A 27,746-nucleotide genomic window follows, 5' to 3' on the forward strand; every position below is an offset into this window, starting at 1 on the left:
TAGGATTGCCTACCTAGTAGTGTTAATTCTATGGATCGTCATTACCCACTTATAATTACCTAGCTAGATTACTTTTGGCCGATCACGTCTCTCTAAGCCTATAACGACTAGCTAGGAGGATATCTTGCCCATTAGAAAGCTAGTCTCATTAAAGTTAAAGGTGTCCTTATTATAGATACTATAGGTGGCCTTTATACGTGCTACTAGCTTAAACTAGGCCTATATAACTATTGGGTCCTCATAGAGGGCTCGCTATCGATTATAGGCTCAATTAAATCGCGTTGTGAGACTATCTGTTCGCCTAATAAGGTTTCTAGGCCACTACTGGCCAACGTGGCCTGCGTAACGCTTAGCGAGCAGCTTATTCGCCATATCTTGTATAGCACCTAGAGTAGGCGCAAAGCCTTGCGAATCTAGGTTAAGTATATGCTTAATAATAACCTCCTCTTCTAGCTTAGTAAGCTTCTTTAATTTAGGCTCACAATCGCGTCGCGTAATAGTTTCAGCGCGTTAGCTATAAAGCGTGCTTTTAGGAACGTTAAATGTTGCTGCAGCGCGATTAACGCTCTGGATCTGATTCTGATTGATAGCTAAGATAGCTAGGGAGATATCGGCTTCGTTATAGGGCAATTGAATAAGTGTTGGTTGAGCCATTATGGTTGATAGGTGACGCGTCGTAGAAAGTTGGTGGGGTTCGCAGCTCGCTTGTATTCGCAGCTCGCTTGTAAACACATTATATTAACTATATCACTAAGTATAAGTTCTTACTAGCCTTCTACGCCCCCTATAACTAGTTAATTATAAAGGAGAATATCTACGTAGGGCCAGATTCATCAGGATTAGGGATTTCAACAACTCTATTAATATATTCAATATATATTCGAAAGTAGTACCAATCTCAAACAAAACGAATTTCCGCTCCCTACCCATTGCACACTATGCAGTACAGAGCTCTAGCATTTCCTACTAATAGCGCATGCCATCTTTTCCGCGTAAGCATCTGGAACGTATTAACATTCATCAACACGTTCGAGTATCTCAAAACTCACAAACGGTGGCCTGGGGATGTCCAGGCGGCAAGAGCGGAAACGACGAAGCATCCACCACCCTCAGCCCGTGCACACCAAACACTCTCGCCTCCGTATCCACAACGGCCATGCTGTCGTTACTACGGCCCATGGCACAGGTACAGGCGCCATGGTAGATAGTGTTATAGCTTCGCTGTAGCGTTTCCAGGATCTGCGCATCCGATTCTACTTGGATACCAGGGAAGGATTCGTCACCGAGCTTGAAGTCGGCCAGAGCGTCCGTAGCCCAGAACTCGCGGGCTCGCTTGAACGCTGCAACTGAGACATCGACATCTGCTTGTTCGACCAGAAAATTTGGGTTGATTTCAGGTGCAGTGTAGGTGTCTGGTGATGTGATGGTGACTGTGCCACGAGACCTAGGTGTGCATAGTGCGAGCACGAGAGTGGCGTAGTTGAATCCGTCGCCTGGGTCGCCGCGGCGCGAGTCTTCCTGGAACCCAACAAATGCGCCCATTGAAATATACTCAATCTCGGGCCAGTCCTCAGGATACTGGCTCAGGATAGACAAGGTGGAATTGGACATGCTCGAGCGAAGGTGCGCAGGAACCTTTTCCCAAGCGACCGCGTCAGACGTGGGATTCGAGTACATACCGGCGGCACGGGTATTGAACTCTACCGCTTGTTTTGCTGCAAAGTCTGGAAATTGCAGAGCTGAAAGTGTGGGCGCGTTGACACGGTGAGAGACACCGAAATAGATGTGATCCTGCATACCGCGGCCAACGCCTGGTAGATCGACCAAAATGGGCACACCTGCTGGTTCGAGCACCTCCGCTGGACCGATTCCCGATACCTGGAGCAGCTGAGGCGAACCAAAGACACCGGCTGTCAATATGACTTCCTTCCGTGCCGAAAGAATGTATTCGAAGCCCTCGGTGTCAACAAGCACTCCAGTTACTTTCGGGGTCGGGTCGCTGTTGAATAAGAGTCGCTTGGCCATTGCACGTGTGTATACTGTATAGTTGGGATTGTTGAGCGACCGTTGAAGAAAAGCTGTTTCCGACGAGTCACGGAGGCTGGTGTTCGCGTTGATGGTAAATGTGGCGTACGATTGGCCCAACAGTGAACCGTTAAGAAACCCTGGAATGATATCAATGCCCATTTCAGTAAAACCCTTGGTGGCCCATGTGGCGAAGGCTTGGGCGTAGTGAGCGTGGATAACGGAAAGGGGCCCTTCGCGACCGAGAGTACAGTCATCGATGGAAGGCGTCGCGTTGGTAAATCGCAAATCTTCCCTGGGAGGCGAATAGGTGATGCTCTTCTCAAAGTACGGCTTGAAGCTTTCCCACTTGAAAGTGTCATCTCCGACCTGTTCGGCCCACATATCGTACGATGATTCGGTGCCCCGTTGATAGAGCATATAATTCCTGGCCGAACTACCTCCAAGCGCCTTTCCTCGCGTGTAGTGAATAGAGTCATTGAGCGCGCCCTATTCAGGAAGGTTTAGCAACCGACCAAACATCAACCAATGATAGGCTAGCTTACAACTTGAGGAGTAGTCATATACCCCCAATCAATCAGAGGCTGCCAGTCCTTCTCTCCCTTCCCAGCAAAAGCACCGTCCGTTGCGGGGACTTGACTAATATTGGAATTGAAGATCTCGTAGAACGAACCGGCTTCAATCACGGCCACCGTTCCAGCTTTCGCTTCCACCAGCCTCGTCGCGATTGTCAAGCCAGCAGTTCCACCGCCGACAACTACATAGTCGAAGGTTCGGTTATCTCCCGGAACACCAAAGGATGATCCAAGCAGTCGTCGGGCTTTGAGAGACGAATAATGAGGAGCAGCGAAAGCCGCGCCGGCCAAAGCTGCAGATAAGAGTGCTACTCGCATAGTCGGAACAAATGGAAAATTGCCAGCTAGACAAACTGATGTTGAAGCGAAAGGAAGAGATCTCTTAACAGCTTAGAGATTCGAGAAACCCAAAGTCATTCTTGCTCTATATACTGCTCAAATGCCTAGTAAGGCTGAAAATTGAAGGAGCATCAAAAGACGTGTCTGGCCATCGCATTCGTCCGCATCTCGCCGACCATTCCACGTGCCATTACAGTCATCGCGTCCAGAAGAGTCCGTTCGCAACGGGCGTTGCCTGCTTAGAGAATCCTTCTGCTCATCGGACTTCGATTGAGGCTTGAATCTGACCGTAATAGCCACGCTAGTTCGCCATTTACCGTGTGGATGCTTAAGGGCGCACGGCACCATGCGGGACTTGCGTATTCGCCTGAGGGTCTAGTATCCGGACCGTTTAGGATTGATTCTGTTGTCTTGAGGTTTGAAGCTCCCTTAGGAAACTCTCTATCAGACTTGTGAGGCGTGTATCTCGTTTTAATTTATTTTAAAATTAGCTGCCGCGTTTTTGCTTCGTGGTCCTGGGGATAAGCTTCGCAAATTTCCCTCACCATGTGGGAACAATGATGTGAGCATCGTTCCTGAATCGACCGCGTTCCAGAAGCTAATGCGAAATGCTAGATCGCCACATGATCCAGGCAAGGATAGACTCGTGAAGGATTCCAGGCGAAAACATTCACCTGAGATATCCGCCGGCGGCCGTGGCGGATCTGGGGGCGATCTGAGACGCCATGGGACCAGATGAGGAATCTGTTTTAAGCCTCATCATCTACGATGAAGCGGCCGAGAAGTACGAACTCGGGGTGGGCTTATCGATTTTATCGTATTTTCTGGAGGCTTTTGTCCAAAAGGGCCTGAGTGGTGTGGAGAGCTATGGTTCTCTTAGTATTCATCCGGCATTTGAAGCACGTGGTGAGGCTGCTCTTTACTACACACAAACTTTGGATAATACTAACACGAAAGCCTTCAGCTAGCTGAGATTCCTCTCGTGAGAGCCAACCGAGCAATGTGGATCACCATTCGCTCAGTGGGACTGGCTAGCTATCAAGGAGTTGCTCCGAGGTACGGAGTACGAAGGAGAATGTTCCAGCTCATCTCGCTTTGAGTTTTGTGCACACATCGGGAATAACAGACACAAGAGCTCCCCCGGTTCCTAGATTGATAAGTCCACTTCGAAGCTGTATCGATGCTGCCGCTCCGCAAGTCCGCTTCCCGAAAGGAGTTTCGGAGTCATGCTCCTTTCGGCAAGGCGCGATCCCCGTCACCCAAACCACGACGCGCCGTAAGAGAAGTGACTCCGGAACAGCCACTTTCGTGCGCGCGCTAGGGCCGTTACGTAACCTCGCTGAACAATGCCGCTTTGATCTGGAGCTTGGGTATTGGAATTACTAAAAATGATGTTCGATTTAACGCGTCGAAGGTATGCTAGGCCTCAGACGTCGTCGCTGTTTGCAAGCAAAACTAACACCTACTCGGTTAGCGGGCCTTGGCAAGTACTATTTCCACGACCCTTGGTGCATAGATAGCCAGTTCCTTTTTGGTGAAGTACTTGTTTGTGCTTGTTTCTAATCTCTAAGTCTTCAAGCACGACAAGAGGCACGGCCAGCTTCCTAGTGTCTATCCTACCGACTTCTCCAACATGTTCAACCAACGTCAAGACGACATGGAGAAGTCCCCCAGCCGCGAGGACATGACAACCGACTCAGGCCAGACCCCCATAAACACCAATGGCGAGCAAAAAGAATCCAAGCGAGCCATACGAGGCATCCGCTGGTTTCTCGTCTGCGTCTCCATCTTCTCCGCGAACCTTCTCTACGGCCTGGACACGACAATTGTAGCCGACATCCAAGCTCCCATCTCCGACACGTTCCAAAATGTTGCTCAGCTCGGTTGGCTCGGCATCGGCTTCACTCTGGGATCCACCGTCTTCATTCTCCCCCTCGGCAAAGCCTTTGGCACGTTCGATAACAAATGGGTCTTCATCGCCTGCCTGATGAATTTCGCAGCCGCCAGCGCATTATGCGGAGCCGCCCCTAACATGGATGCCATGATCGTGGGACGAGTATGGGCTGGTGCTGGGGGCGCGGGGATGTATCTGGGGTGAGTCTGGTTGATTCCTGGCCCCCTCGAGACATGTGCTAAGCGAGATGTAGAACACTGAATCTTTCCACGGTATTGAGCCAGCCTAAAGAGCAGGGACTTTACGTTGGCGTTACCGGATTCGTTTACGGTAGCGGATGCATTCTAGGACCAGTCGTCGGGGGTCTCTTAGCCGATAGCGCAGCGACATGGAGATGGGTAAGTTAAAAACATGATTCCAGTATAGGCAATGCGTTGGTAGCTGACGAGACGCGAATAGGCATTCTATCTGAACTTGGTCATATTCGCTGTGGCCTCCCCCATCTATTTCTTCCTCCTCCCGTCCGTCCCGCGCAAGCAAGAAATGACCATTTCCGAAAAAGTCAAATCCATGGACTGGCTCGGCATCCTCCTCTGCGCCACCATGTTCTCCTGCTTCACCGTGGCCTTCACATTCGGCGGCATCCTTTGGGACTGGAACCACGGCCGCACAATCGCGCTCATAGTCGTCTTCGCCGTCACCGCCGTCGCCTTCGCCGTAACCCAGTACCACTCCGTTCTCACCAACGAAGACAACCGCCTCTTCCCATGCGAGTTCCTGCGAAACCCGCAACTGATTCTTCTCTACGTCATCATGTCGTGCAGCGGATCCGCCCTCTTCATCTCCATCTACTACATCCCGCTATACTACCTCTTCGTCGACGGAGACACCGGAACGGAAGCCGCAGTCCGACTGCTCCCGTATATCTGTTTCTACGTAGTCAGCGTACTCATCTGCGGGGCATTCATGGCAAAAGTCGGATACCACATGATGTGGTTCATCTTCAGCGGCCTGGTTTTGACGGCGGGCGGCGCGGCAATGTACACCGTACAGGCTCACACTTCCAACACGAATATCGCCGGCTACACGGTCCTTCTAGGCCTGGGCATGACGTGCAGTCAGGCACCATACGCAGTCGGCCATCTCCTCGTTCCGGCGAAGAGGGAACCCGAACTTATTCAGTACATCAATATCTCCCAAGGATCCAGCCAATTGATTGGTCTTGTGGTCGCTAGCGCTATTTTCCAAGGTCTCGCCTTCAACGGCATGAAAAATGTGCTGGGCCCGGGGTACATGGATGAGGAGGTTCGGGGTGCAATCGCCGGTGCGCGCAGTGCTGTGCTCGAACGTGTCACTCCAGAAGTCCATGCCCAGGCCGTTGATGTTATCGTCGATGCTATCAGCAACATTTGGCTTCTGGTTGTTGCTGCTGGTGTGCTTTGGACCGTTTGCTCGTTCTTCCTCACTCGTGCCCGATTCTTGACGTCTAAGGGTGAGGATTCGGGTGGAGCGGGCATGGAGTCTGAGGGGTAGGAATGGTTGCGTAAAGGGCTTATTAGGGGCTAGCGGTCTCTCTCGTTCCAATTTTTAGATTGAAAGGTTTCTTCGGTTGGGCGCGGTATCTCAAAAAGTATACTAAGGTCTGTACGATTTGGAAATGAAGGTTTTCATTAATTTAATTCAATACCTCTATAGGCCTCTCCGTTGGTTAAGGACCATGAATTTTCGCTCGATCATTTTGTTCCGTTACTCCAAATTTGGACGGAACTCCAAGAGCATGCTTACGATGCGCTCTTGCCTCTAGCGATATTGATATTGGGAGTATTTCAAGTAGTTTCACGTCCTCTGGTTATAGCGGTGTTGCGAAGTCACGGCGAAAGTGCATCAAATCAAGAGAGAATGAAGGAGGATATTTTGATTTTCGCAATCTTCTAGTGTTCGCATATGACCAGGAATGCAACGAGCAATTCCCAAAGAAAATACAGTAAGCATGGAAGTTCGCTATACTGGGATGCTCCAACTTGTAGAACTTAGCCTCCCAAGCCAGCCACGATTAGTGGAAGACTGAAAGTGTTGTGAATCCGCCAAAATTCCTTCATGCAGACCGCTCTCACATCGTGATGACAGCTCGAAATCGGACCTTGCCACTCATCATGTGATTGAAGGCATCGTTTGCCTTGTCCAAGGGGAACTTCTCGATCATGCAGTTGATGTCTTGCAGCTCGGTGAATTGGATAGTGTCCTCGGCATCAACTGCGCTGCCACATGGCCAGACTTGGACAGTCAAGGCATAGCGAAGCATGACTCCAGTGTTCACCGGAACCTCTCCGGGAACCGACAAGATGAGCAGCTTGCCCAAAATGCCTAAGCCCTTCAACAGTGGTGAAATGACATCAGCACTGGGGGATGTAGTGACAACGAGCTTCGCTCCACCCAGATTCTGGAGCGCCTCCCCTGCATCTCCTTTGCTTGAGTCAATGTACTCGTGCGCGCCGAGTTCGCGTGCGAAAGCTTCCTTGTCTCCACCTCGCGAGATAGCAACAACCCGGTATCCGAAGCGAGCTGCGTATTGAATCGCCAGATGACCTAGCCCGCCCAATCCTTGAACAGCGACCGTCTCTCCGACCCCGATGTTCATGTTGCGAATAGAGTTGAAGCATGTCAGACCAGCGCACATGATGGGAGCGTATTTGGCAGCATCGACGTGGGCGGGAACCCGAATGGCAGCTTCCGAGCGTAGTAGAACATATTCAGCGTCTGAGATTGAGAAAATGTGAATCAGCTGCCAAATTCTTGATGCATGGGAAGATCTTTGTGTACTCACAGCCACCAGCCTTTGTCTCGCCGTTGATGACCTGGTTATCACACATCTGAAAAAATCCCTTCTTGCACGCCTTGCAGACGCCTGCATCACATGTCAGTTCAAATTCAGCCTCGAACAATTCTAAGTGCAGAAAAAATTGTACGCACCGTCGTGTCCGCCATGCCAGCCTCCGCCAACGCGGTCGCCTTCCTTCCATAGTTCGACGCCCTCTCCAATAGCAGCAACTTTACCGACAATCTCGTGGCCGGGTACCATCGGGCTATAGTCATGTCGTTGAGTATACTTCTGGAAGAGTGTATGGCCTTGTGGGGCTGAAACTCACAATCCGCCGCCCATGATGTTCTGCTGGGCAAACATGTCGGAGAAGCAGACACCGCAAGCCTCTACCTTGACGAGAAGCTCACCCTTGCCAGGCAGCTTCAAGGGCGCTTCTTCGATGACGAGAGGCTGCCCCTGCGCTTTGAAAACTGCCTGCTTATAGGTTTGCGGGAGAGACATGGCGATGGAAGCGGTTGAGTGTTGGAGTTGAGGTTGAAGCTGTAGTTTGCGTGCGGGAGGTGAATGGCAAGAGGAGAAGCAGTAGATGATGAAGACTAAATATTCTAGGCGCGAACAAAAGTCAAGGAGGGGAGGCAATGACGTCCCCTAGTGCGCGACCCGGAAGGGGAAATCGGAGTTGTTCGAGTGAGACACTCGCCGGGTAGAACCGACATGGGCCCGTGCAACGGCGCATAAGTGTCGTACCGTGTAAACTAAAGAAAAGCTCCAAGCGGTTATCTCCTAAATCCGATTAGAACGCCGTACCGGTATATCCAGGTCAACTAGCATCCTTCTATCCCCGAATACGGCTGATGTAGCAACGTTCGAACAAAGAAACCTACACGTGGTCAAATCGACATGAAAGGTAGAAACTGCATGTCAAAGCCACCGTCGGACCCATCCCCCATGAACTCCATGTCCATTGACCGCGCCGGGAGCACGTCCTGCATCGCCGCCATGTTGACCTCATCCATCAGATTCAGCATCCCATTAGTCATGTAATCCTGGCCTCCCGTCTCTAGGAATCCGCCGTTGCCCTGGGGCACGTGGTTTGGATAATTGCCTGCGAGGTTGGTTACTGTCAGGGCAGCCTCGCTTCCCTGCGCGCCCTCCAGACGGGCGCGCTCCTTCAGCAAATCCGTCTTCTCTGCCAGATCTCGCACAACAGCTGCAGCACTAGCCGCAGCCGCAAAGCTACGGCCAAAGACTCCAAAAACGACTAAGGCGCGGTCGATGGCCTGTCGGACCAGGGCTGTCGAGTTAGAGGTAGGCGACGCAAGTAGATATCCGACTAGTGTGATGGCTGCATTCCACTGCCATTGGAAGGCCTCGTGCCAACCGGCCAGAATGTCGGTCTGCGTCATTATCTGGTGCATGATATTGGTGAGTGCCATGCCGTGCTCTGCGGCCGACAGGGCATGCGCAAGGCTGGAAGCCTCGGCAAGATGTGGAGCTATCGGGAATACGATGAACGGGCGGTGAAGATTCATGGAAAGGTTGTGATACATCAATTCTAGGAGTAGGCGTTGGCGCTGGACCCACAGCGGCGCAAATTGCTCCACAGCAAGCGTAGAGAGGTCCGTCGAGAAGGAAACTCCGTTGCCCTTGCGCTCCGTCTTCAAAGCGTCCGGTACGTCCTGAGCCCACGCCCGAAGAGGTTGGATACTAGTGGTGAAGAATTCGGCGCATCGCTTCAAGGCTGGTGGGTCGTCGTATATCAGTCCTCCATTCTCGCCCGAGAAGACTTCCAAACAGTGGTCAAATAGTGCTGTGTATATTGATCTTGTAACAAGAACCAGCTTTGTATGCTGTGAGTTGTACGTGAGCCAGGTGACGTTTTCGTCCAAAGTGGCGAAGTTGGAGCCCGCCATTCTTGCGGTTTCATGGTCATCCGCCGGTAGTTCACAGTAGCGGGGCGACAAACAAGTAGAAAACGGACGATCCAGCTTCATGCAGGTCTTGCTCTCGACGGTGCACAGTGACCACCAGATTCTTTTGCGTAGCTCTCGCTCAGCGCTTGGCATGTCAGCCGGTGGTTCCATGTGCAAACCGAGCATATTGGCTGTTCGGATTGCTATGGCAAGCGTGCTGTGGGCCATGTTCTGGAATGAAGCGCAGCAAAGGTAGATGACCGAGAGTATCTGACACTGGACGGTGCTGATAGTCGGAGACTCGAGATCTTTGCTCAACAGAGCTTGGCATCGGCGGTAATACCAACGTCCCGCAATTGTAGGATCGTCTGCGCCAACCTCAGTGCCTGAAAAGGTTCTTGGGCGGGTGGCCATGCCATACTGCATACTCATAGCAATGACTATATCGACAAGGGCAGACGGCAGCCGTGGTTTGCCTGGTGTGGCCCACAGGCCCTTGCAATGCTCCTTAAATTCGACCTCACTCAGAATCGGCAAGGAGGTATGGTGGGATTCCCAAAATAGATTGAGGAAATACTCTTCTTGGACTGCAGTCAAACACTGGTCGGGATTCACCAAATGGCCATCGCTCTGGGGCTGGGAACCTTCATTTCCCTTGAGGTTGTTGCAATCCGGAGACCAGAATGTCTTCGCCACAGAGTTGGGTTGGATGTGCTTATCTAGATGCGGCTGTTGCAGGGCAGCGGTGAGGTATCTATTCATATGGCTGATGAAATAGAACAAAGAAAACGGGCCGTACCAGGTCCTCTGCTGCGAATAGGCTGTGCTGATGTGCACACCATCCCAGTGTCGTTTTGGCTGAGTCCGGAAAGTATCACGACTTGAAAGTGATGCATTGCCCGTAGAGACGGGAGGGGATGGTAGTGTGGCCTCACTCGCTTGGCGTCCTTCCTCCAATTGGGCTTCGAGGTCGCGTACCCTCTGCCGTAGCCTCTCGATCTCTCTGTACGCGTGGGGTAGGCTGCGGAGTTCGCCCGACGCTCGGTCGCTGCAATGCCTGTCTTTGCTTTGACAGTTACCGCAAGGGACATTGTTGTCGCATTTGACACGTTGTATTCGACACCTTCAAAAATGAGGTTAGCAACTCATCAAGTTACTTGGAGAGTGGAGCGGGCCCAAAGAGGCTGATATGCGAAGAAACGACATGGGGAAGGAGATGGCCATAGGCACTCACCATTCACATGCCCGAGCCACTTGATGACGCCTTTGCCTGGGGGAAGGCTGCTGAGCGGCAAACGCTCCACCATCCGTCACATCCTTATTGCTTCCTGTTAGGGACTGCGGGGTCCCTACAAATGTGCTGAACATGTTCCGGGCATAGTCTTGAAGCAGTGCTAACTACTTCGTAGGCTACAGAAACTTGGCAGGACAAGTTACGCAACACAAGTTACCTATGGTATTCCATTAAAAGAAGCCGGTCGAGGGGAGCGAGTCCAGATGAAGGTGTTCTCGAGGCTCTGCTAATCGAGGGTAGCCCAAGAGAAGGGCGTGACTGTGCAACAGGAGGCACCGAAGTTTGGGTCGGGTAAGCTGACCGCAGAAGCGTCGAGCTGACAACCTTGTTTCACGTGAGTAAGTGGCCCGTGCACTACCTCAGCCGACCCTGGTCGCGATTTTGGTGGGGTGCGCAGCTTACTGGTGAGACACGTTATATATGATGACTACAAAGTTCACACTACACGACCCACCTACGCCGTCCTCACCGTTCTACCTTATACATCAGCCCATTTTGGGATGCACCTCATACCGTCCGGTCCCACTTTTGCCTCCATCCTGCCACAAACCGTTGAATATGCCCGCTTTCTATGAGACCTGGCTGCGATGCTAGTACCGTTGTGTATCTTTCCGCAGCCTCAGTCCGGAACATAGTAGTCCCCTCGGTGAAGCCATTCGTTTCCACCAGGCTACTCGAGTAATGCTGTCTGTAGTAGTCGATTAACTTTACCGCAGGATTGTGTATCTCATTGCCCCGTTCGGCGCTGGCCTGCAGCCCTTTCAGCCATTCATTGAATCGTACCACCTTGAACTGTAGGCCTGCCTTCTTCAGCTCAGCCAAAAGGTCTTTCCACGAAAACACGTCCGGATTTGCCATGTTGAAGAAAATGGGCGGGTTGGTGCTGTGCAATGCCAGCGGGCTTCGCTCTTGTTCTAGCATTACGGTAAGCTCCATCATCGCTTCTGCAAGCGTGTCAACCGGCAACCATGAGCATTGCTGTGCAAAAAGCGGTCAGTAAACGTTCTTGCCTCTAACGTTAGAAGGCGTTGCCTGGCCTACCTCGTGTAACATTGGCAGCATCTTCATAGTTAGCGCCGAGCGAATCATGGCAGGGATGAACTCTTCGTCGTTCCACACGCCGTTCTTCGTATCACCGACAATTTGTCCGATGCGCAATATATATCCACGAGCGCCCGCTCGTGTAGCATTACGCACAATATGCTCGCCCACCAGCTTGGATTTCGCATAGCCCGTATCTGCGGCAAAATTGAAGTCTTCGATCGCCTCATCCGGGACGGGCCCAGTGAGTGGCGTATTCGCGGCTGTCGAAATAGATGAACAGAAAAATAGCAACGCGGACTTTGTCCGATACACCTCAAGCGAGAGTTTGAGAAGGTTCTGGAGCCCGGCTATGTGTGGCCGGAACGTCGCTAGTGGGATGTTGAAGTTGACCGGCCATGCGAGGTGTTGAATCAAGGTTACCTCCGTCCTCAGTTTCTCCATCATTGCTTCACCGATCCCGAAATCGGGCAGGCTCAAATCGACTTCCAAAGCCACAATTTTGGTTTTCGCAAACTTGCTGACCTCGATGCATCTTGCTTCCAGGGACCCGAGCACCCGGTCCAGTGGACTTCGCTTTCCGCCGCGGACGAAGCAGTAGACTTTTCGAAATCTCTTGCTAGAGATCATCTGATCCAGAAGGTGGGCACCGAGCGATCCCGTGGCCCCGGTAAGGATCTGTAAAAATCAGCCTCCGGCTCCTGTCCCGTGCTTTTATGGAAAGACTTACCGCAACCTCGCCGAACGTTGAATGATCTGTTATGAGCTGGCCCATGAGCTCGGCCTCTCCATCAACTGCCATGCTTGTGCCAGTACGCAGCGAGTGTAGATACTGCGCTAGCTTCTTCGGACTCTGATACTCGTAAACAACATTAGGGCTTAGCTCATGACCCCCCAAATCAAGTGTCTTTTGGATAATCCGCCTCATCTGAATGGCTCTCAGACTGTCGACCCCCGCACTGAAGTAGTCTGTCTCAGCCGAAGGCATTGAAGCACCGACAATGTCTTCGAAAGTCTCTCGAAGGAACTCTTCGATGGCAGGGAGGCTGAGTTTGAGACAGCCTTCTTGGGCCTCTATTCTCGCGTAGAGCATGTCGATCTGTTGTGCGAACGTACGATACACCTGAGCTCGGATAATGCTGTTCTTATCTGTCCGAGGATATTCCTCGGTTGAAAGAAATACCCAAATCATGTCTTTGGTGATTTGCGAAAAGCTTTCCGCAGCCGCATTCGCGTCCTGAATCGTTGGCCATATCGAATCCACGTATTCGCCGTCGGGTATTTGATCAGCGAGATGAGATTTGAAGACCAGCAGGCCGGGAATAGGTCGGTCGATGCCAATGACGACTGCCTCACGAACAAGATGGTTTTCTCGGATACAGCCTTCGATGGGTAGCGGTAGCACCTTCTCGCCGTTGATGAGAGTGATGCGATCGTCGGTACGGGTGATATACTTCCAGGCGTCTAGAACAGTGGAATGAGGAACGAAGATATCCTTACTCCGCCACGAGCCATCCGTTTCACTTTCCAGTGAGGTAGAAGACAAGCCTGGGTGTCCTCTGAGATAGATACATTCGTATTGGCCACCTCCGACCGGTCGCATTTCGACAAATTTCCTGACATTCGGGTAAAGTCGGATATAGTTCCAGGAATTGTCGCCAGGCCCGCGCCGCATAGTATCGCCTGCAAGACCACATTCAGTCGTTCCATAAACAACGCCAAGGTTGACTCCTGCTTCTACCAGTCTATCCCCCAGTTCATCCGGTGTTCGTGCAGATGCGGCAGTTACAAACTTGCAGGCTTTAAGGCATTCCACACCGCGAGTCTGCTCTGCTAGGAGTCCCAGGGCGTAAGGAACTGTGTGAATTGCCTGCGGTCGAATGGCTTGGATGGCCGCGATAAGGTTGTCGGCAGTCATTGGGAGCGATTGGTTGAACATGTACGCTATTTTCCTCATGTACATCGCCTGCAGCATCGTGGAAATTCCATACATGTGGTAAAGAGGAAGCGCACCGAAATTATCGACACCGGCGCCTTGGACTGGGTGGCACAAAACGTTTTTGTGGCTCAGAAAGACAGGTTTCGGTAAACCAGTTGAACCGGATGAGTGCATGACCAACGCGACTCTGTTGGTCTCCTCATCTCTGTTGTATACGCGTTGAAACCGCGGCTCCTTGATCGGAATTTCATACACTTTCCTTCCCGGAGTGTGTAGAGTCTGAAGAGAGACTTCCTGTGCCACTTCCTGTATCATCGATTCGATCTGTTGCGAATAACCATGTACCATGGTACTACATCCCGCTTGCCTGAGCAGATTGACGATCGCTATGGGCGCGAGCCTAAGAGAGAGGCATAGCACAGTGTATCCAATTCGACTAAGCGCGAAAAGAGTGACGACGAAGTCCAAGTTTGACGGAGTATAAATTGCGACAGTTTGGTTGGAGCTCTGTGTTCAGCCGTTAGCAGTGTGAAGCTGCGATCATGCTTTCTAGATGCTTACTGCTTTGAGTCCATTCGCTAGGAAGTGCTTGGCTGCTGCATCAACAAATGCATCAAGCTGGCGGCCGGTAAACCGTTCGTAGTCATCGGCGGTGTGACCCTTGGGGTACCCAAGGATAGGTGCTGGAACTTTATCGGCTGCACGATGCTGTATGATGTCGTCCAGCACTTTTAGCTCCCCAAACGTGTCGTAAAGATATTGGACGTGGTCTTGCGTCAAGTGAGCCATTGTTTTCGAGCCGCATTGATGGGTTTAGCGATGTATTTTCACGTCTTATAAAAATCTATCTGAGGTAGAACTTTTGGACCCCATCTATTTTCCGCACAAGCCTCATTGCCAGTGTTACGCCAGCCACAAGTAAACACAGTTAGCATGTGAAACTGCTCGACGTTTTCGCCGTGTCCTTAAAGCGTTGACTCCGAGACCTCCGTTTTCAGGTGCTCTCGGCTCAAACTGTCGCCGAATACGACGCGAAAGGCGAGCATCAGGTCTCTCGGCCGAAGCGCCACAGAGGCGGTAGGTTTATCAATTTGGGGATTATCCTTTGGGCTTACGAACCAGAGTGTTGGGACCGGACTCCTCGTTGGTGCACCAACATCCGGTAATATTCCCAGCAGAAATAGTTTTTCCCGTCCATCGAGAAGCCTTAAAGGTACAAGCTTGAGTCGTCCAATCCGAATGGAATGTAGCTGCAGCACGCAGTCTCCCTTGCATACGATCTGACCGCCGGCATGGGCCGCGTGTTCTCACGTTAGCAAAACGTTCCCTTGCAAAACGTGTATAACATGAAGATTGCCGAGCCCGCGTTTCATCAATGCACTTTCAAGTGTTGCTCCGATCGGATTCGCTGGAATTGTTTTGCGAAGGTCGAATATAACGATAAGACATGCTGGAGTAAGCTCCGGATCTCCTGTCCTCGTTTAATCCATGTAGTGTGTGAGATGGTTATCAATTGGCTTGAGAGACTATCAAATCATGCCAGGACAGGCACATGTGGTGATTGTTGCGCCGTATCTGTGTCTGCATTGATGTCCACAGTTGAAATGTTGCTCGTGATCATCTATCTTGCGTTATGTATACACTCCAAACAAGTTTTATGCGAAAACGTCAGACATGGTTGCATAAAATTGCTTTGAAATTACTACTGAGGTTGCGGTGTATCCATTACGAGCGCACCCATCAATGACTCTGCCACGCGAGTGCCATGTACCTCGGCATTCTCAATTGCCTGCCTGATCTGGGCATTCTCAGCCGGTGTAAAAGAGACTTGGCAGGCACCAACATTCTCCTCTAGGTATGGAATCTTTTTCGTTCCGGGAATAGGGAAGATATCATCGCCCTGGTCCATCATCCATGCCAAGGTCAGCTGACCGGGAGTACACCCCTTCTTGTCCGCCATAGACTTGAGGGTGTTGACCAACTGGATGTTCTTATCGAAGTTCTCGGCAGAGAATCTTGGGATGGAGCGCCTGAAGTCGTTTTCATCGAAGTCGTCGATCGACTTGTATTGCCCGGTCAGCATCCCGCGGCCCAACGGAGAATACGCAATCGTGGCTATTCCAAGCTCGCGGCACGTCTTCAACAAGCCCACTTCTTCTTTCTCAATTTCCATGGAGAATGGACTGTACTCGATCTGATAAGCTGATATCTGATGGATCTTGCTTGCCCGTTGTAGCGTATCCACGCCGCATTCGCTGAGACCCAGATATCGCACTTTTCCTGAGCTTTGAGATTTCAGCCTGTAAATATACGCCACATATGGTAAAAACTCACTCAATAAATTCTTTCATCGTCGCGACGATGTCCTCCACTGGAGTCTTGCCACTGAAGCGATGGCTGTACGCATGTTAGAAGATTCGACGAAAACGTATACTGCGTATTTACCAATAAAGAAGGTCAATGTAATCCGTCTTTACCCGTTCAAGACTCGTAAGAACTGATTGCCGGATGTACTCAGGTTCATTCCGGATCTCCCGACCACCTTCTGGTGTAACGTGATTGCCAAACTTGGTGGCGAGGAAGATCTATAGAAAGTCAGCAAAAGGTGCCGACTATGCAGCATCTCGAATTGTGGAAAACCAACCTCATTGCGCTTTCCCGTTCGCTGAAACCATTTGCCCAACAGCTCTTCGCTATCTCCGTAGAGCGCCGCAGAATCCCAATGCGTGCAACCCAGTTCGTATGCTCTATCGAGGAATTTTAGACGCTCTTCATCAGGGGGAGGAGTTCCGTAGAACGCTTCAATTGACATAAACATACAATTCTATAATTGTCTGTCAGTTGTTTTACTCACAGCTTAAACCCATAAGTCCGAGACCGAGAACCGGGATCTCGGGGCCGTCGCGGCCGAGACGGCGGGTGGGTAACTTGCTAGCCATGGCGATCACTATTGACAAAGACTGGAATCCGCAGAGTTGCGCGCTCAAGAACACACGGTGACATAAGTATTTCGGCCAAATTTCTATGATTGTGGTGGTACATATGCAGCTGCAATGACGTCATATCGGACCACGCACTCTCCGAAACTCCTTCCAGGCATTCACGGAGTGACATTGCGAACAAATTTGAGAACTCAAATTTTACTTCATGATTGGCTACGTAAGGAGCGTACTTCTAAGGATCATCGTCACACAGCATCGGTCCCTCCGAGTTACACCATCCGGGTGCGCTGCTTACTGCTTCCACTTGATGAAAGTAACACCGTCGTACACCGGCATGAGGACAGTGTCAATTCTGGGATCGTTCTTGCAAAAATTGTTGAACCTCTTGAGAGCCTTTCCGCACTCCGTCCAGTAAGGCCGAACCTTTCCTGGCAGATGGGGATTGGCTTCGGTGGAGATGGTCATGCCACGAGCGAAGACTAGGAGTAGAAGTTAGCATCTCAGCTGGAACCAAGCATTCAGGACGTCTTACCATTGTCGCACATGATCAGTCCATTGGGCGACAGAAGCTTCTTGTCCAGGATCTGTTTCACGTAGGTCTCGTAGCCATCTTTGTTCGCATCGACGAAGATGATGTCGAACGTGCCCGTCAGTGTTTCGATGGAGTCCTGCGCCTTTCCCTCAATCAGATGGACTCGGTCAGCCATTTTGTACTTGGCAATGGTTCGACGCGAAGCTGCGATCATCTTGGGATCCAGTTCCAGGGTGATGATCTCAGCGTTAGTTTGCTTGGTAGCCTCGTACCAGGCCAAAGCGCTGTAGCCGGAGTAGCAGCCGATCTCAAGAACTAGGGATACGGGTCAGATTCAACGGCGGAAGTTGCTTTGGCTGAAGGGCGAGAACTGACTTCGCTTGGCGCCCAATAGCTGTGCGAGAAATTGCATGGTGGCCCCTTGGAGGGGTGATGACATCTTGTCAGAGTCTTCAAACTCGCCTACAGTCCAGTCCCAGAGCTCCTTCATGTCACCTGAAACATCGTTGGAGCTGTTGGTGCAGTACTCGGTGACGGTTGCGGCCATCTCCGGCTATTTTGGGTTAATCTTGTCCTCGGATAGATCCGTTGGGGCTGAGTGAGAACGTACGGTAAAGGACAAAACACTGGTGAGCATCTTGACGGCGGTGTGTGTAGAAAGCCTAAAACCTGTTCGCGTAATGGACGAGGAGTTTGTTGCTTCTGTCGAAGGTGATCGTTTGCACTGAACCAAGCATTGCCAGTCCTTATATCCTCTTCCCGACACCATCTTGGGGAAACACAATCCCCGCATCTTGGGCTGCGTAACACCGCAAATAGTTCCGCATGTGCAGTTGCATACCAAGCATTGAGCCAACAGTACTGAGATAGGGAAGCACTCCGAGAGTCCATCTCAGCCCGACTCTTGGTCTAGATGGCTGTAGCGCATGTAGCTCCGGTATCTGAGTTCGGATAGCGCTGATTGATATGGAAGTACGGTGGACAGCGCGTTCGGCAGTTTTACGGTAGTTGATAGGCAAATAAGAGTTTCAGTAAGCTCAGCGGTTACCGGTTCAGGATCTCCGTTCCCATTCAAGATGTGAGTTCGCTTACCTTCAGGTTTTACGATGCGCATAGTCCCACTTAGAGTAGTCGAATCGAACTCCAACAGTCCATTGCTATAGCGATAAGCATAACATGGTGGGTAATTGATCCAACTTGGGGGCCGCTTATGCAGGTAGCAAACCACGGTTCATGTTATGTCCTGCAAAGAGTTTTCTGGGATCTGATTGGACATGATCGCAATGCCGATAGCACGTACAGCTCTTGCCGAAGCTAGCTAATCGGCAAACCCTATACAATAGTCCCAGGTACAGCCTTCTATTAAAGCCGAATACGTTTGAACCGATCGACGTACCCGGTTTCGGTGATTCAGATCACTCTCTGAATCGCGATTGTTAGTGAAATAAGACTCCGGGAGTACTCGATACAGGGTCTCAAAAGAGGTATAGTAGCATAGATCTAAGAACTTTTAGGGACCATACCAACTCCGAATCCATTATGGTTACGGTGTGGCAGCTAAAGGAGAGGATCCCTGTCAATGTTGTCTCGCGTTTCATGGAAGGTTCTTTCTGGTCTCAGCTTTTTGCTCGTAATCAGAGACTACCGGCTGGAGGTACCCATATACATACCAAGATTCACCGTTGTAATTCTGCAGACTAGAGATCAGATAGAAAGAAGGTTCTTTGCAAGTCCTTCTTTTTCTTGTTCTGTCTCGATTCAACATGTCTGAAGCTTCCAGTCCACTGCACGAAATACCGGAAGTCTTCCGGTTGCGTTCCGCAGTACCTGATCGCCTTATCCATCTACTTCCAAAACATCTGAAGCAAGAAGTTCCCAACCATGTCCTTTTTTCATATCCGAAAACCTCCAGTCCTCGTGATGGCTTCATCGATGTATCCGCAGCGATGTTTGCCGACGCTGTGGATCGGACCGGTTGGTATCTGAGGACGACTCTCGGAGAGCCTACAAACTTCGAAGCTGTGGCTTACATGGGACCAAGTAAGTCTCTCAAACTTCAACCGTTACGCTGGGTCCGCCAAATTGACCCGATCAAGATGATCTCAGGTACTTCATGTTCATGTTCGGTGCGATCAAAGTCGGGTATAAGGCGAGTGACGATACTTCCGATACTCTATCCAAGAAATTAACACTAGGCAGATGCTATTTCTTTCTCCGCGCAACAATTTGGAAGCGCACATCAACGTTCTCAAAGGAGTAAACTGCGAAGTGTTCTTACAAGCGCAAGACATGGACATCGACGCGATCCTAGATGCTCGGCCCATGAAAACAGGGGTAGTCCCTGAACTTGGCGAACTCTTGCATTCGGAGTCCCCAGTGTTGGAATATCCATACACCAAGCCATTCCAAGAGGCCAGAAATGACCCCGCCCTCGTTCTGCACACCACAGGCTCCACGGGATTGCCCAAACCAATTACCTGGAAGGTGGGGACCCTGAGCACATACGAGGCTTGGCGGACGATTCCTCATGTTGGCGACTATGTCCCCACGACCGAGATATACCAGGAGTCACGCCGAGTGTATACGTCTATGCCCCTGTATCACACCAGTGGTTTGAATGCTGGCATCACTTGGGCCCTCCTGTTGGGCGTGACTCTTGTCTATGGCGCACCCCACGTCGTTCCGAATCCTGCATACGTGGACGAGATGCACCAATATGCTGGAGTCGACTCTTCGTAAGTAGTCCATTCTTTCTCAAAATGCCTCGGAGGGGTCGAAGTGAATATGTGGATATCTGTAGTACGGTATGATATATATAGGTGTTTTCGTCATAAGTGGGAAGGACCGAAGCTGACGTTCATTAACTTAGCATGGGAGCACCCTCACTATACGAAGAGCTGAGCCGCGACGCGACCGCACTCGAGACGATCAACAAGTTCCACTACGTTGTCGCGAGCGGAGGTACGTACCTTGTTGTACCCAACTCAATCGAAGCCCATTGCTCACCATCTCCAGCGCCGCTCTCCCAAACCGCTGGGAACTTGATATCAAAACACACACGAGTTATCAGCAACCTTGGATCCACCGAAACATCCTGTCTACAGCGACTTTCACCCAGCATTGCCGACTGGGACTACTTCTACTGGCACCCGACCCACTCTGGCATCGAGATGCGGGAAGTATACGACGGTCTGTTCGAACTATTCCTCGTCCGCGACCCCAAGCTGTCACTGTTTCAGGGCATCTTCACCAACTTCCCCGACCTCCAGGAATGGTCCATGAGTGATCTGTACGAAAGACATCCCGACCCGTCGAAAAGCTACCTTTATCGATATAAGTGCCGCAAAGATGACGTTATCGTTCTCAGCAACGGTGAAAAGGTTGCCCCTGCTCTCATGGAAGCAACTTTGATGAGCAGTCCTCTGGTAAAAGGTGCCATGATCGTCGGACGAGGCAAGTTCCAACCCGCAGCACTGATAGACCTTGGAAAACGACCGCCTCAGATCGTGCGTCAACGCCACGACCTCGTTCAGAGCCTGCTTCCTGTCATCAACGATGCTAATGAGCATGCGCCTGCCCACGCGAAACTCGATCAGTACCATATATTGTTTGCGGATCCGGAGCGACCTGTTCACTACCTAGGCCAGGGCAAGATCCAGAGGCATCGCACGTACGAATTGTACAAGGACAGTATCGAGCAGCTGTATGAGTCGGCGGAGAATGCGGAGGAAAATGTTGGCCTTTTGCAATCAGAAGTCAGTGACATGCCTCATCTTGACTTCTACAAGAGGGAAAACATCATCCAATGGTTACAGCAGCTGCTTTCTCAGCTCACTGAAAAGAAGGAGTTCGGTGAGCATGACGAGTTGTTCGCGAACGGGGTCGATTCCTTGCAGATCATCCGAATCGCTCGCGAGCTTCGATTCCAAGCCAAGGCCGCTGGGTTGACCGGCTTCGGACCCGAGGTACTGACGCCGAAGATGATCTATGCGCATCCGACTCTTGGGCAACTATCTTCTTTTCTGATGCAGCAAAGCATGAGTAGAAAGCGCCGAAATTCGTTGCAAGGGCACGGCCGGCGGACAAGTCGAGACTTGGGACTTGATCATCATGAAAGCGTGGGCGCCGCCGGGCAAGGGAACAACGCCTTGGCAACCATGCAAGCCCTCTTGCATCGATACAGCCACGACCTCCCACGTCAAAGCGCGTCACGACCAAGGCCAACGACGAGAAACATGACGGTCCTGATAACCGGAAGTACTGGATCATTGGGCTCGTACATTCTGGAGACACTGTACAGGGATAGCAACGTGCAGCATATCGTATGCCTTAATCGAGCCTCCAACGCTGCTCAAAGGCATAGCCAGCTCGGGCCTAAACGTGGATTAAGCCACTTAGATCCATGTCGCGTCGAATTTTTCAAGGCAGATCTGTCTCGGAAGCGGCTCGATCTCGAAGACTCGGTCTATGAAAGACTGCTGGCCACTGTCACACACGTCGTCCGTAAGTACCATGGAGAATTTCTCGCTGGAAGTAACTAAGGAGACCTACCAGACAACCAGTGGCCAGTAAACTTCAATTGGCCGCTTAGTTCCTTTGAGCCGTATGTCAGAGGGACTCGTCACCTCGTTGACTTGTGCATCGCATCGGCTCACAACGCCCACATGACGTTCGTTTCTAGTGTTTCTGCTGTTGGGGCCTGGTCCGGCTCAGGTCCAGTCCCAGAAAACTCATTCCCGGAACTGAATGTGGCGAGCAATCTCGGATACGGCCAATCGAAGCTTACGACAGAGGTTCTGCTGCAAAAGGCTGCTCAGGTATCTGGTGTGAGGTCTGCTTGCTGTCGCGTGGGTATCGTAGCTGGACCCGTTCAGCAACGACTCGGCCTGTGGAACAAGCACGAGTACATTCCATCGGTGAGAACCTCGTCTGCTTTCGAAAGAGCGCTAACTGACGGAAACATGTTAGATCATCATTTCGTCAGCTCACTTGGGCGTCTTTCCAGCCACGTTTCCGTCGCGCGACCACGTGGATTGGTTACCAGTGGATAAAGTATCTCGCATCCTGTTCGAGGTCATGGTCTCCACTTCCGAGATGCTAAATTCTCCTGAAAGCGGCACGCAGGTATATCACATCGTTAACCCTCGAACAGTGAGGTGGAGCAGTGATTTCGCCAACGATGCGCTGGCTCTGTATCCACAGGGCACCCACGTGCGACCTGTCATGTTCGACGAGTGGGTGCGCGCACTGAACGATAGCACTTCTGAGATCGACCGTGACGGAACGCTTCAGCTGGATCGAAACCCGGCAGTGCGATTACTGGACTTTTATTCAGCAGCTTCGAGGCCGGACCAAGAGCCTCGATCATTCATAACGCGCCGGGCGGAGAAAGCGAGCAAGACTCTACAGGAAACTGGTCCGATCAACCGCGAATGGCTCAGCAATTGGATGGTGCAATGGGGGTTCAGGAGTGCGGACCACCCAAATCACAAACACAACGAGAGGGTAAGTAGAGGCTCACAGAGTGTTGGGATGAGCTCCTAAGAGAGAGATTAAGTGATAGATTAAGGGATAGACGAAGGAATCTATGGAATGATACATGAAATAATAGGTGGAGTGGTGGATGAAGTGACTAGAGTGACATGAAGGTAGAAAACTAGCTTGAGGTTAATCCTTTATTTATTTTTTTAGATTTTTTATTCTAGATAACGTACCCGGCAAGCGAGTCGCGAAGGCAAGCGAGTCGCGAACCCCACCAGCGTTTCCCGCCTCTACAGCAATCTATCTCAACAACACAATAAGATAATAGGATACAGTTACTATGATCAACTAAGCTACATCTCTAGTATCCTTCTTACATGTTCGCGAGTTATAGCTAGTCTCCCTATAGCGCCTATAGAGAACATTGGGATGAGACATGCGCAAAAGCTGGAGACTAACAGTAGAAGGCCTGGAGAATACTCAATCCAAACAGATCCCCCGGTATATATCTGGACGCGGGTTCGGAGGTTTCCGGACCGCCATGGTGTACGATGCGTAATTTCTAGTGTTCATTTAGGTACAAATCATACGCAGACTCTTGATATTTCAAGTTATCAGCTAACCAAAGCAGTCGCTCAATCTGTCCCTTCCACATAATCTTACCTCACATTCAACGCATGCATTGGCGGAAGTCTGACTGAGAAGCATGGAACAAAGTCTAGTGGGATGCAGATTTGGCTCCCAAATCTATACTTCAGCTACAAGGTTGACTCGCGCGACTTTGAATGCATCGAGATATAGCTTGAGAGACTGCACTCTCTTAAGCCGAGACTTCGCGCATAACTCCCACTATGGCCCAATACGCGCGCATGATTTCCGCAGACAATTCACATACTACGATACACGTCGCCCCGGCGTTGTATGAGGTGTCGCTAGACTGAACGGCCGGCATAATGGCCAAACGCGGCTTTGGTTTAAAATATCGACTTCGCTCTTGACCACGGACTCGTAAAAGGGTCGCGTCTTACGTGTCGGAACGCAAGACTAGTGGAAGCAGCCTTCAGTTGCAAGCCGAGGTTGAATGGGTGAAGCTTAATGTCTGTTCGTGCGCAACAACGCTTATCAAATACCACTACTGGACATCTAATGTCTCCTGAGGCGTCAGCAATGTCAAGTCATACAATTCTAATGGGGCAGACAGGGCGACAGTTGCAAGTATCATGTGAGAATAATGGGTCATAGCAGCCTGGGAAACTTTACCTTATGCAAGCTCAAGAAACCCCAGAAGGGGGCAGCATGTACGTGAGCTACTGCGGCCCGTGACTGTTGTTAACAGGGAGCCCCTAGGGTTCACCCTTTATCGATCTGCGTTGCATGTGGATCTTAGCTTCGTGCGAAACCACGTGGTGCAGGACGCGATCCGCAAACATCGGCGACTTCGCTTGTCCCGCAAAACTGCGAAACGTCGCTCGTGTAACCTCGGGAAAAGAAGATGCGTGCCGTTGGCTGATGAATGGCCTGTCTTCAGCTTCGTGCGCTCATCTGGTTGTTCCTGGTTGAAGAGACCCACGAGAATCATCTCTTTACATTGCGCCATGAGCCATCGCCTGCCGTCTCCCCTTTTTAGTTTGACAAAACTTTACATTCACACTGCAATGTTGAGAAGAATGCGCGGTGTTGCGACCGGCCCAGGGATATCGTGATGCCTGCGAGCATTGGAATCTTGGCATTAGCAAGTCGCAACTAAGTCGCAATTGAACCGCGGGCGCATTTCAAATTTCGGTTCGCAACGATCGGTGCCTAACCCACACGTTAGCGGCGCCACGGGGCGGTCGATTGATTGAATTCGGCTGCGTTCTTCCAAGTCATGGGCAACTTCTCGGCATGACGCATGGCTTGTCTGGTTGTTGTTGTTGTTGTTCTTGCGTCGGGCATGTAAGGAGGCGCTGTCACAAAGACACGGCCGCCGGCTAGGTAGCGTCCCCGCTGGCAGCCGTTGACAACGATTCTCCATCGCAAACACCAATCGGCCCGAGTGTTATTTGAGGGCCAGGGTCTGAGAAAGATCTCCCGATGAGATTATACATATGCAAGGGACGGCCTATAAAGTATAGACGTGTCTGCAGTCGATCCGAATCCTCCGCGGGGTTAATTGCGCATGCATAATCGAGATTCGATACGGGCGGCAATGGCGATGAGAAGACTCCTGCTTCGATCCGCAAAATTAGCATACATGGCATGGGGGATATCGTATGTGCGCACACATCAAAGGTGTCGCAGGTGGGTGCGATCGACCACCATGGCCGAGGAAGAGTCGCAGTCGGTAGTCCGCAACCGATCAGTCGCGAAAATGACATTTTTTCGCCCCAAGTCTCAGCTCTTCCTAGTCATCCCTTTTCTTTGCGTCCGCCGTTGTTCAAGATCTACTTGTAGACCTTTCCTCTTTCGGGAAGCGCCCCTGTCAGCCTGTCAAGTTCGACATAGCGTCACGTATTCCCCGACTCCATGAAGAGACCGGGCTCACGCGGAAAGGTTGCCGTCGTATCATTTCCTTGAACAGTTGGCCGCTCAGCCCTATCTCTGCTGGCCCACTGGGGTATCCACTAAAACAACCGTCCAACCGTGGACATATAGTGCACTCGCACCAACGCGCCTGGGAGGTTTGCTTAACATCTTCCTCTCAGGAAGAACGAAAGGACGCCTGCGCTTCGTTTAGAGCCAGTGCACATTGACCTTCGCTATGGCTACACTTAATAACAACCCTCGCGGTAACCAGGCCGTCGGCGTTTCCAGCGCTTTCACCGCTCTCGCCACCCTTACAGTACTCCTCCGCCTATACACGCGTTTCTCACTAGTCAAATGTGCCGGCTTAGAGGATTACTTCATTACACTGGCTATGGTACTTCAAACTTCTTGAGCGATACATGACAGTTCGGCTAACAGATGAGCAGCTATGTTCTATTGGATTGACAGTATGCATTGGCGTTCGTAGGTGTCTTGCCTTCACTCTTCTACAACCATACTGACGTATGACAGAGGCCGCGAATGGGATGGGACAACATATTAAAACCCTTGGAGACAATGAGATGCGCCAGTCGCTGAAAGTGAGTTCAAGCAATCACGCGCACGCGCGTAACAACAGACTGTGGCTAAAAAAAACAAAGGCATTCTGGGCAAGTCTCATAGTCTACTACCTTTCACTTGGTCTCACCAAAACATCGATACTCCTTCAGTATCGTCGGGTTTTCGCCACGACCTCCAGAACGTTCCACATCGCGTTTTGGGCGGTTATGGCCGTCGTCGTCTGCTACACCATTTGGACTGAGATGGTTAGCATCTTTGCATGCGTTCCGGTCCGCGCTTTCTGGACGAAAGAAACCGGCGCGAAATGTATCAATCAATTTGCCACATGGTTCACGAACGCAGCGATCAACATCTTGACCGATTTCGCACTCATAATACTACCGATCCCCGTCATTCGAAATCTCAATCTCGCTCGAAGACAAAAACAAGCCTTGATTGGCATCTTTGCAGTGGGTGGCTTGTGAGTAGCATTGGTTCCTGCCCGCATCACATCGGCCGGGTCTTTCGCTAATGCATTCACGTAGGGTCTGTATCGTCTCAATTATGCGACTGCATTCACTCGTCAGAATATCCAACTCAGCGGATCCGACTTACGACAATCCTTCCCCCGCAACATGGTCGTCTGTGGAAACCAACATCGGCATCATCTGTTCGTGCCTCCCATGCCTACGGCCGCTCATCGTCCGCCTCGTGCCCGGAGTGTTCTCGTCAAAACAATACATGCAAAGCGCCAGTCGTACCAATGCCTTCTCGCGCAGCACTAGGCGGAGATCCGCTTTTCCTGTGGATACAGCTATACCACTTGAGTCGAAGATCTCGCATCGATCGTCGAATGAAGAAGGGCATGGTGCAGATGAAGAAGAGAAAGATACTAGAATACGCGTGCAGACTGAAGTTCATATCAGCTTCGACGATGATAATGACCTCAATGACAAGGAATCGACTGTGAAGAGAGCAGACAGCTGTGAGAGTCTAATAATACAGGACCCGGCTAAGGCGGTCTGACGAAAATTATCGCTATGTGATTATTGGCTCAGGTAGTTGCTTCTTACCACACAATCATATTCTCGAGAGCTGAACCTGCTGGAGTCAATCGGGCACGGGGTTGTGGCTTTTTAGCCGAATATAGTATCATGTTCATGACAATCAAGATGTATTGCTGGTTAAGATGACAAAAGCACGGTCCAAAGCGACTAGCATTACAAGTATGGTATTCTCGAGCACCGTACACACTCCAGGTTCGCTGTTGGAAGGTGGTCCGCTTAATGTGTGATTAAACTCCCTCGACATCGTGCCCGGAAGTTTGGTATCGTGTTGGACACCTCATGGCCAATGAGGCTAAGTCAACACTCAGTATATCGTTCATCTTCAACGCATGTTTCAAAACTACAGTGAAGGTGTAAGGTCCATACGGTATTGTTGAGCCAAAAATGAGAAACAAGCGCCTGTATATAATATTGAATTTAGGAGAGAGACCCAGACGGCTAACAAACGGAGTCTGAGGAATGAAGAAATAGGAAAAAAGTTACCAAGACATCGTCAATACCTTAGCGGAAATGTTCAGGCGAGATGGAACCTGCGCGCCCAATAGAACCAGAGCCTCGCTATCCGACCAGGCTTGCTTTTGCGAATACAATCAGTCTAACATCGATGCTGCTCCGAATTGGTGCATTATGCGAAGCCTCGGGATTTTTGAATGCTGGATGGGGGCAGGCCTTCAACCTATGATCAGTATGACGCAAGGATGAGATTCAAATACAAGAGCACCCACGCTTCCATTTCTGAGGTTCGTCGAGCTTACATAGATTATATAGAGAGTCATAATTCACGAACATAGTGAGCTTAGAAGTCGGGGGTGACTCGATC

General features: G+C 50.9%; 9 protein-coding genes across 9 annotated transcripts; 3 read left to right on the forward strand and 6 right to left on the reverse strand.

The window, feature by feature from the left end:
• Window positions 1-922: 922 nt before the first annotated feature.
• Window positions 923-2,918, reverse strand: CC84DRAFT_1178959 (glucose-methanol-choline oxidoreductase; the record flags this gene model as incomplete). Its single annotated transcript, XM_018180375.1, has 3 exons — window positions 923-936; window positions 1,050-2,514; window positions 2,571-2,918. 3 exons carry the CDS (start codon window positions 2,916-2,918, stop codon window positions 923-925), a joined length of 1,827 nt encoding a protein of 608 aa, XP_018032349.1.
• Window positions 2,919-4,473: 1,555 nt separating this feature from the next.
• Window positions 4,474-6,366, forward strand: CC84DRAFT_1251977 (MFS general substrate transporter; the record flags this gene model as incomplete). The annotated part of the gene is made up of 3 exons (XM_018184351.1): window positions 4,474-5,033; window positions 5,087-5,231; window positions 5,293-6,366. Exons 1-3 carry the CDS (start codon window positions 4,573-4,575, stop codon window positions 6,364-6,366), a joined length of 1,680 nt encoding a protein of 559 aa, XP_018032350.1. The 5' UTR covers window positions 4,474-4,572.
• Window positions 6,367-6,882: 516 nt separating this feature from the next.
• Window positions 6,883-8,349, reverse strand: CC84DRAFT_977415 (alcohol dehydrogenase 1). The gene is made up of 4 exons (XM_018188034.1): window positions 7,980-8,349; window positions 7,804-7,916; window positions 7,658-7,738; window positions 6,883-7,590 (listed from the first exon to the last, which is right to left on the reverse strand). The coding sequence occupies exons 1-4, from the start codon at window positions 8,153-8,155 to the stop codon at window positions 6,944-6,946; spliced, it is 1,017 nt and encodes a 338-aa protein (XP_018032351.1). The 5' UTR covers window positions 8,156-8,349; the 3' UTR covers window positions 6,883-6,943.
• A 195-nt stretch (window positions 8,350-8,544) lies between these two features.
• Window positions 8,545-10,935, reverse strand: CC84DRAFT_1098971 (uncharacterized protein; the record flags this gene model as incomplete). The annotated part of the gene is made up of 2 exons (XM_018174797.1): window positions 8,545-10,690; window positions 10,802-10,935. The coding sequence occupies 2 exons, from the start codon at window positions 10,933-10,935 to the stop codon at window positions 8,545-8,547; spliced, it is 2,280 nt and encodes a 759-aa protein (XP_018032352.1).
• Window positions 10,936-11,317: 382 nt separating this feature from the next.
• On the reverse strand, window positions 11,318-14,630 carry CC84DRAFT_1262027 (acetyl-CoA synthetase-like protein; the record flags this gene model as incomplete). The annotated part of the gene is made up of 4 exons (XM_018185118.1): window positions 11,318-11,839; window positions 11,903-12,580; window positions 12,633-14,348; window positions 14,403-14,630. The coding sequence occupies 4 exons, from the start codon at window positions 14,628-14,630 to the stop codon at window positions 11,369-11,371; spliced, it is 3,093 nt and encodes a 1,030-aa protein (XP_018032353.1). The 3' UTR covers window positions 11,318-11,368.
• An 887-nt stretch (window positions 14,631-15,517) lies between these two features.
• CC84DRAFT_1152113 (aldo/keto reductase) lies at window positions 15,518-16,780 on the reverse strand (the record flags this gene model as incomplete). The annotated part of the gene is made up of 5 exons (XM_018176789.1): window positions 15,518-16,126; window positions 16,176-16,238; window positions 16,287-16,426; window positions 16,486-16,640; window positions 16,696-16,780. The coding sequence occupies 5 exons, from the start codon at window positions 16,778-16,780 to the stop codon at window positions 15,544-15,546; spliced, it is 1,026 nt and encodes a 341-aa protein (XP_018032354.1). The 3' UTR covers window positions 15,518-15,543.
• A 294-nt stretch (window positions 16,781-17,074) lies between these two features.
• On the reverse strand, window positions 17,075-18,084 carry CC84DRAFT_1220361 (O-methyltransferase; the record flags this gene model as incomplete). Its single annotated transcript, XM_018183161.1, has 4 exons — window positions 17,075-17,262; window positions 17,316-17,630; window positions 17,691-17,868; window positions 17,926-18,084. The coding sequence occupies 4 exons, from the start codon at window positions 18,082-18,084 to the stop codon at window positions 17,075-17,077; spliced, it is 840 nt and encodes a 279-aa protein (XP_018032355.1).
• Window positions 18,085-19,077: 993 nt separating this feature from the next.
• Window positions 19,078-23,121, forward strand: CC84DRAFT_1251993 (acetyl-CoA synthetase-like protein; the record flags this gene model as incomplete). The annotated part of the gene is made up of 8 exons (XM_018184352.1): window positions 19,078-19,355; window positions 19,412-19,464; window positions 19,515-20,050; window positions 20,185-20,276; window positions 20,331-21,818; window positions 21,870-22,231; window positions 22,284-22,785; window positions 23,021-23,121. Coding segments are annotated over 8 exons (3,412 nt in total), but the record flags the coding sequence as incomplete, so codon positions are not given.
• A 2,319-nt stretch (window positions 23,122-25,440) lies between these two features.
• Window positions 25,441-26,984, forward strand: CC84DRAFT_1208138 (uncharacterized protein). The gene is made up of 5 exons (XM_018182145.1): window positions 25,441-25,695; window positions 25,748-25,784; window positions 25,833-25,900; window positions 25,961-26,340; window positions 26,405-26,984. Exons 1-5 carry the CDS (start codon window positions 25,537-25,539, stop codon window positions 26,883-26,885), a joined length of 1,125 nt encoding a protein of 374 aa, XP_018032357.1. The 5' UTR covers window positions 25,441-25,536; the 3' UTR covers window positions 26,886-26,984.
• The last annotated feature ends 762 nt before the right edge of the window (window positions 26,985-27,746 follow it).

Source organism: Paraphaeosphaeria sporulosa, assembly GCF_001642045.1.
Source record: "Paraphaeosphaeria sporulosa strain AP3s5-JAC2a unplaced genomic scaffold CC84scaffold_9, whole genome shotgun sequence".
Classification (NCBI taxonomy): Eukaryota; Fungi; Ascomycota; class Dothideomycetes; order Pleosporales; family Didymosphaeriaceae; genus Paraphaeosphaeria; species Paraphaeosphaeria sporulosa.

Excerpts from the sequence above, each read along its gene's own strand:
- CC84DRAFT_977415 (XM_018188034.1), bottom strand. The coding sequence starts at position 8,155 with ATGTCTCTCCCGCAAACCTATAAGCAGGCAGTTTTCAAAGCGCAGGGG. Across the intron at positions 7,739-7,803 it reads CTGGCATGGCGGACACGACG|GCGTCTGCAAGGCGTGCAAG; the intron begins GTGCGTACAATT and ends CATGTGATGCAG. Across the intron at positions 7,591-7,657 it reads CGAGACAAAGGCTGGTGGCT|ACGCTGAATATGTTCTACTA; the intron begins GTGAGTACACAA and ends TCTCAATCTCAG.
- CC84DRAFT_1208138 (XM_018182145.1), top strand. The coding sequence starts at position 25,537 with ATGGCTACACTTAATAACAACCCTCGCGGTAACCAGGCCGTCGGCGTT. Across the intron at positions 25,696-25,747 it reads ACTTCATTACACTGGCTATG|CTATGTTCTATTGGATTGAC; the intron begins GTACTTCAAACT and ends ACAGATGAGCAG. Across the intron at positions 25,785-25,832 it reads GACAGTATGCATTGGCGTTC|AGGCCGCGAATGGGATGGGA; the intron begins GTAGGTGTCTTG and ends GACGTATGACAG.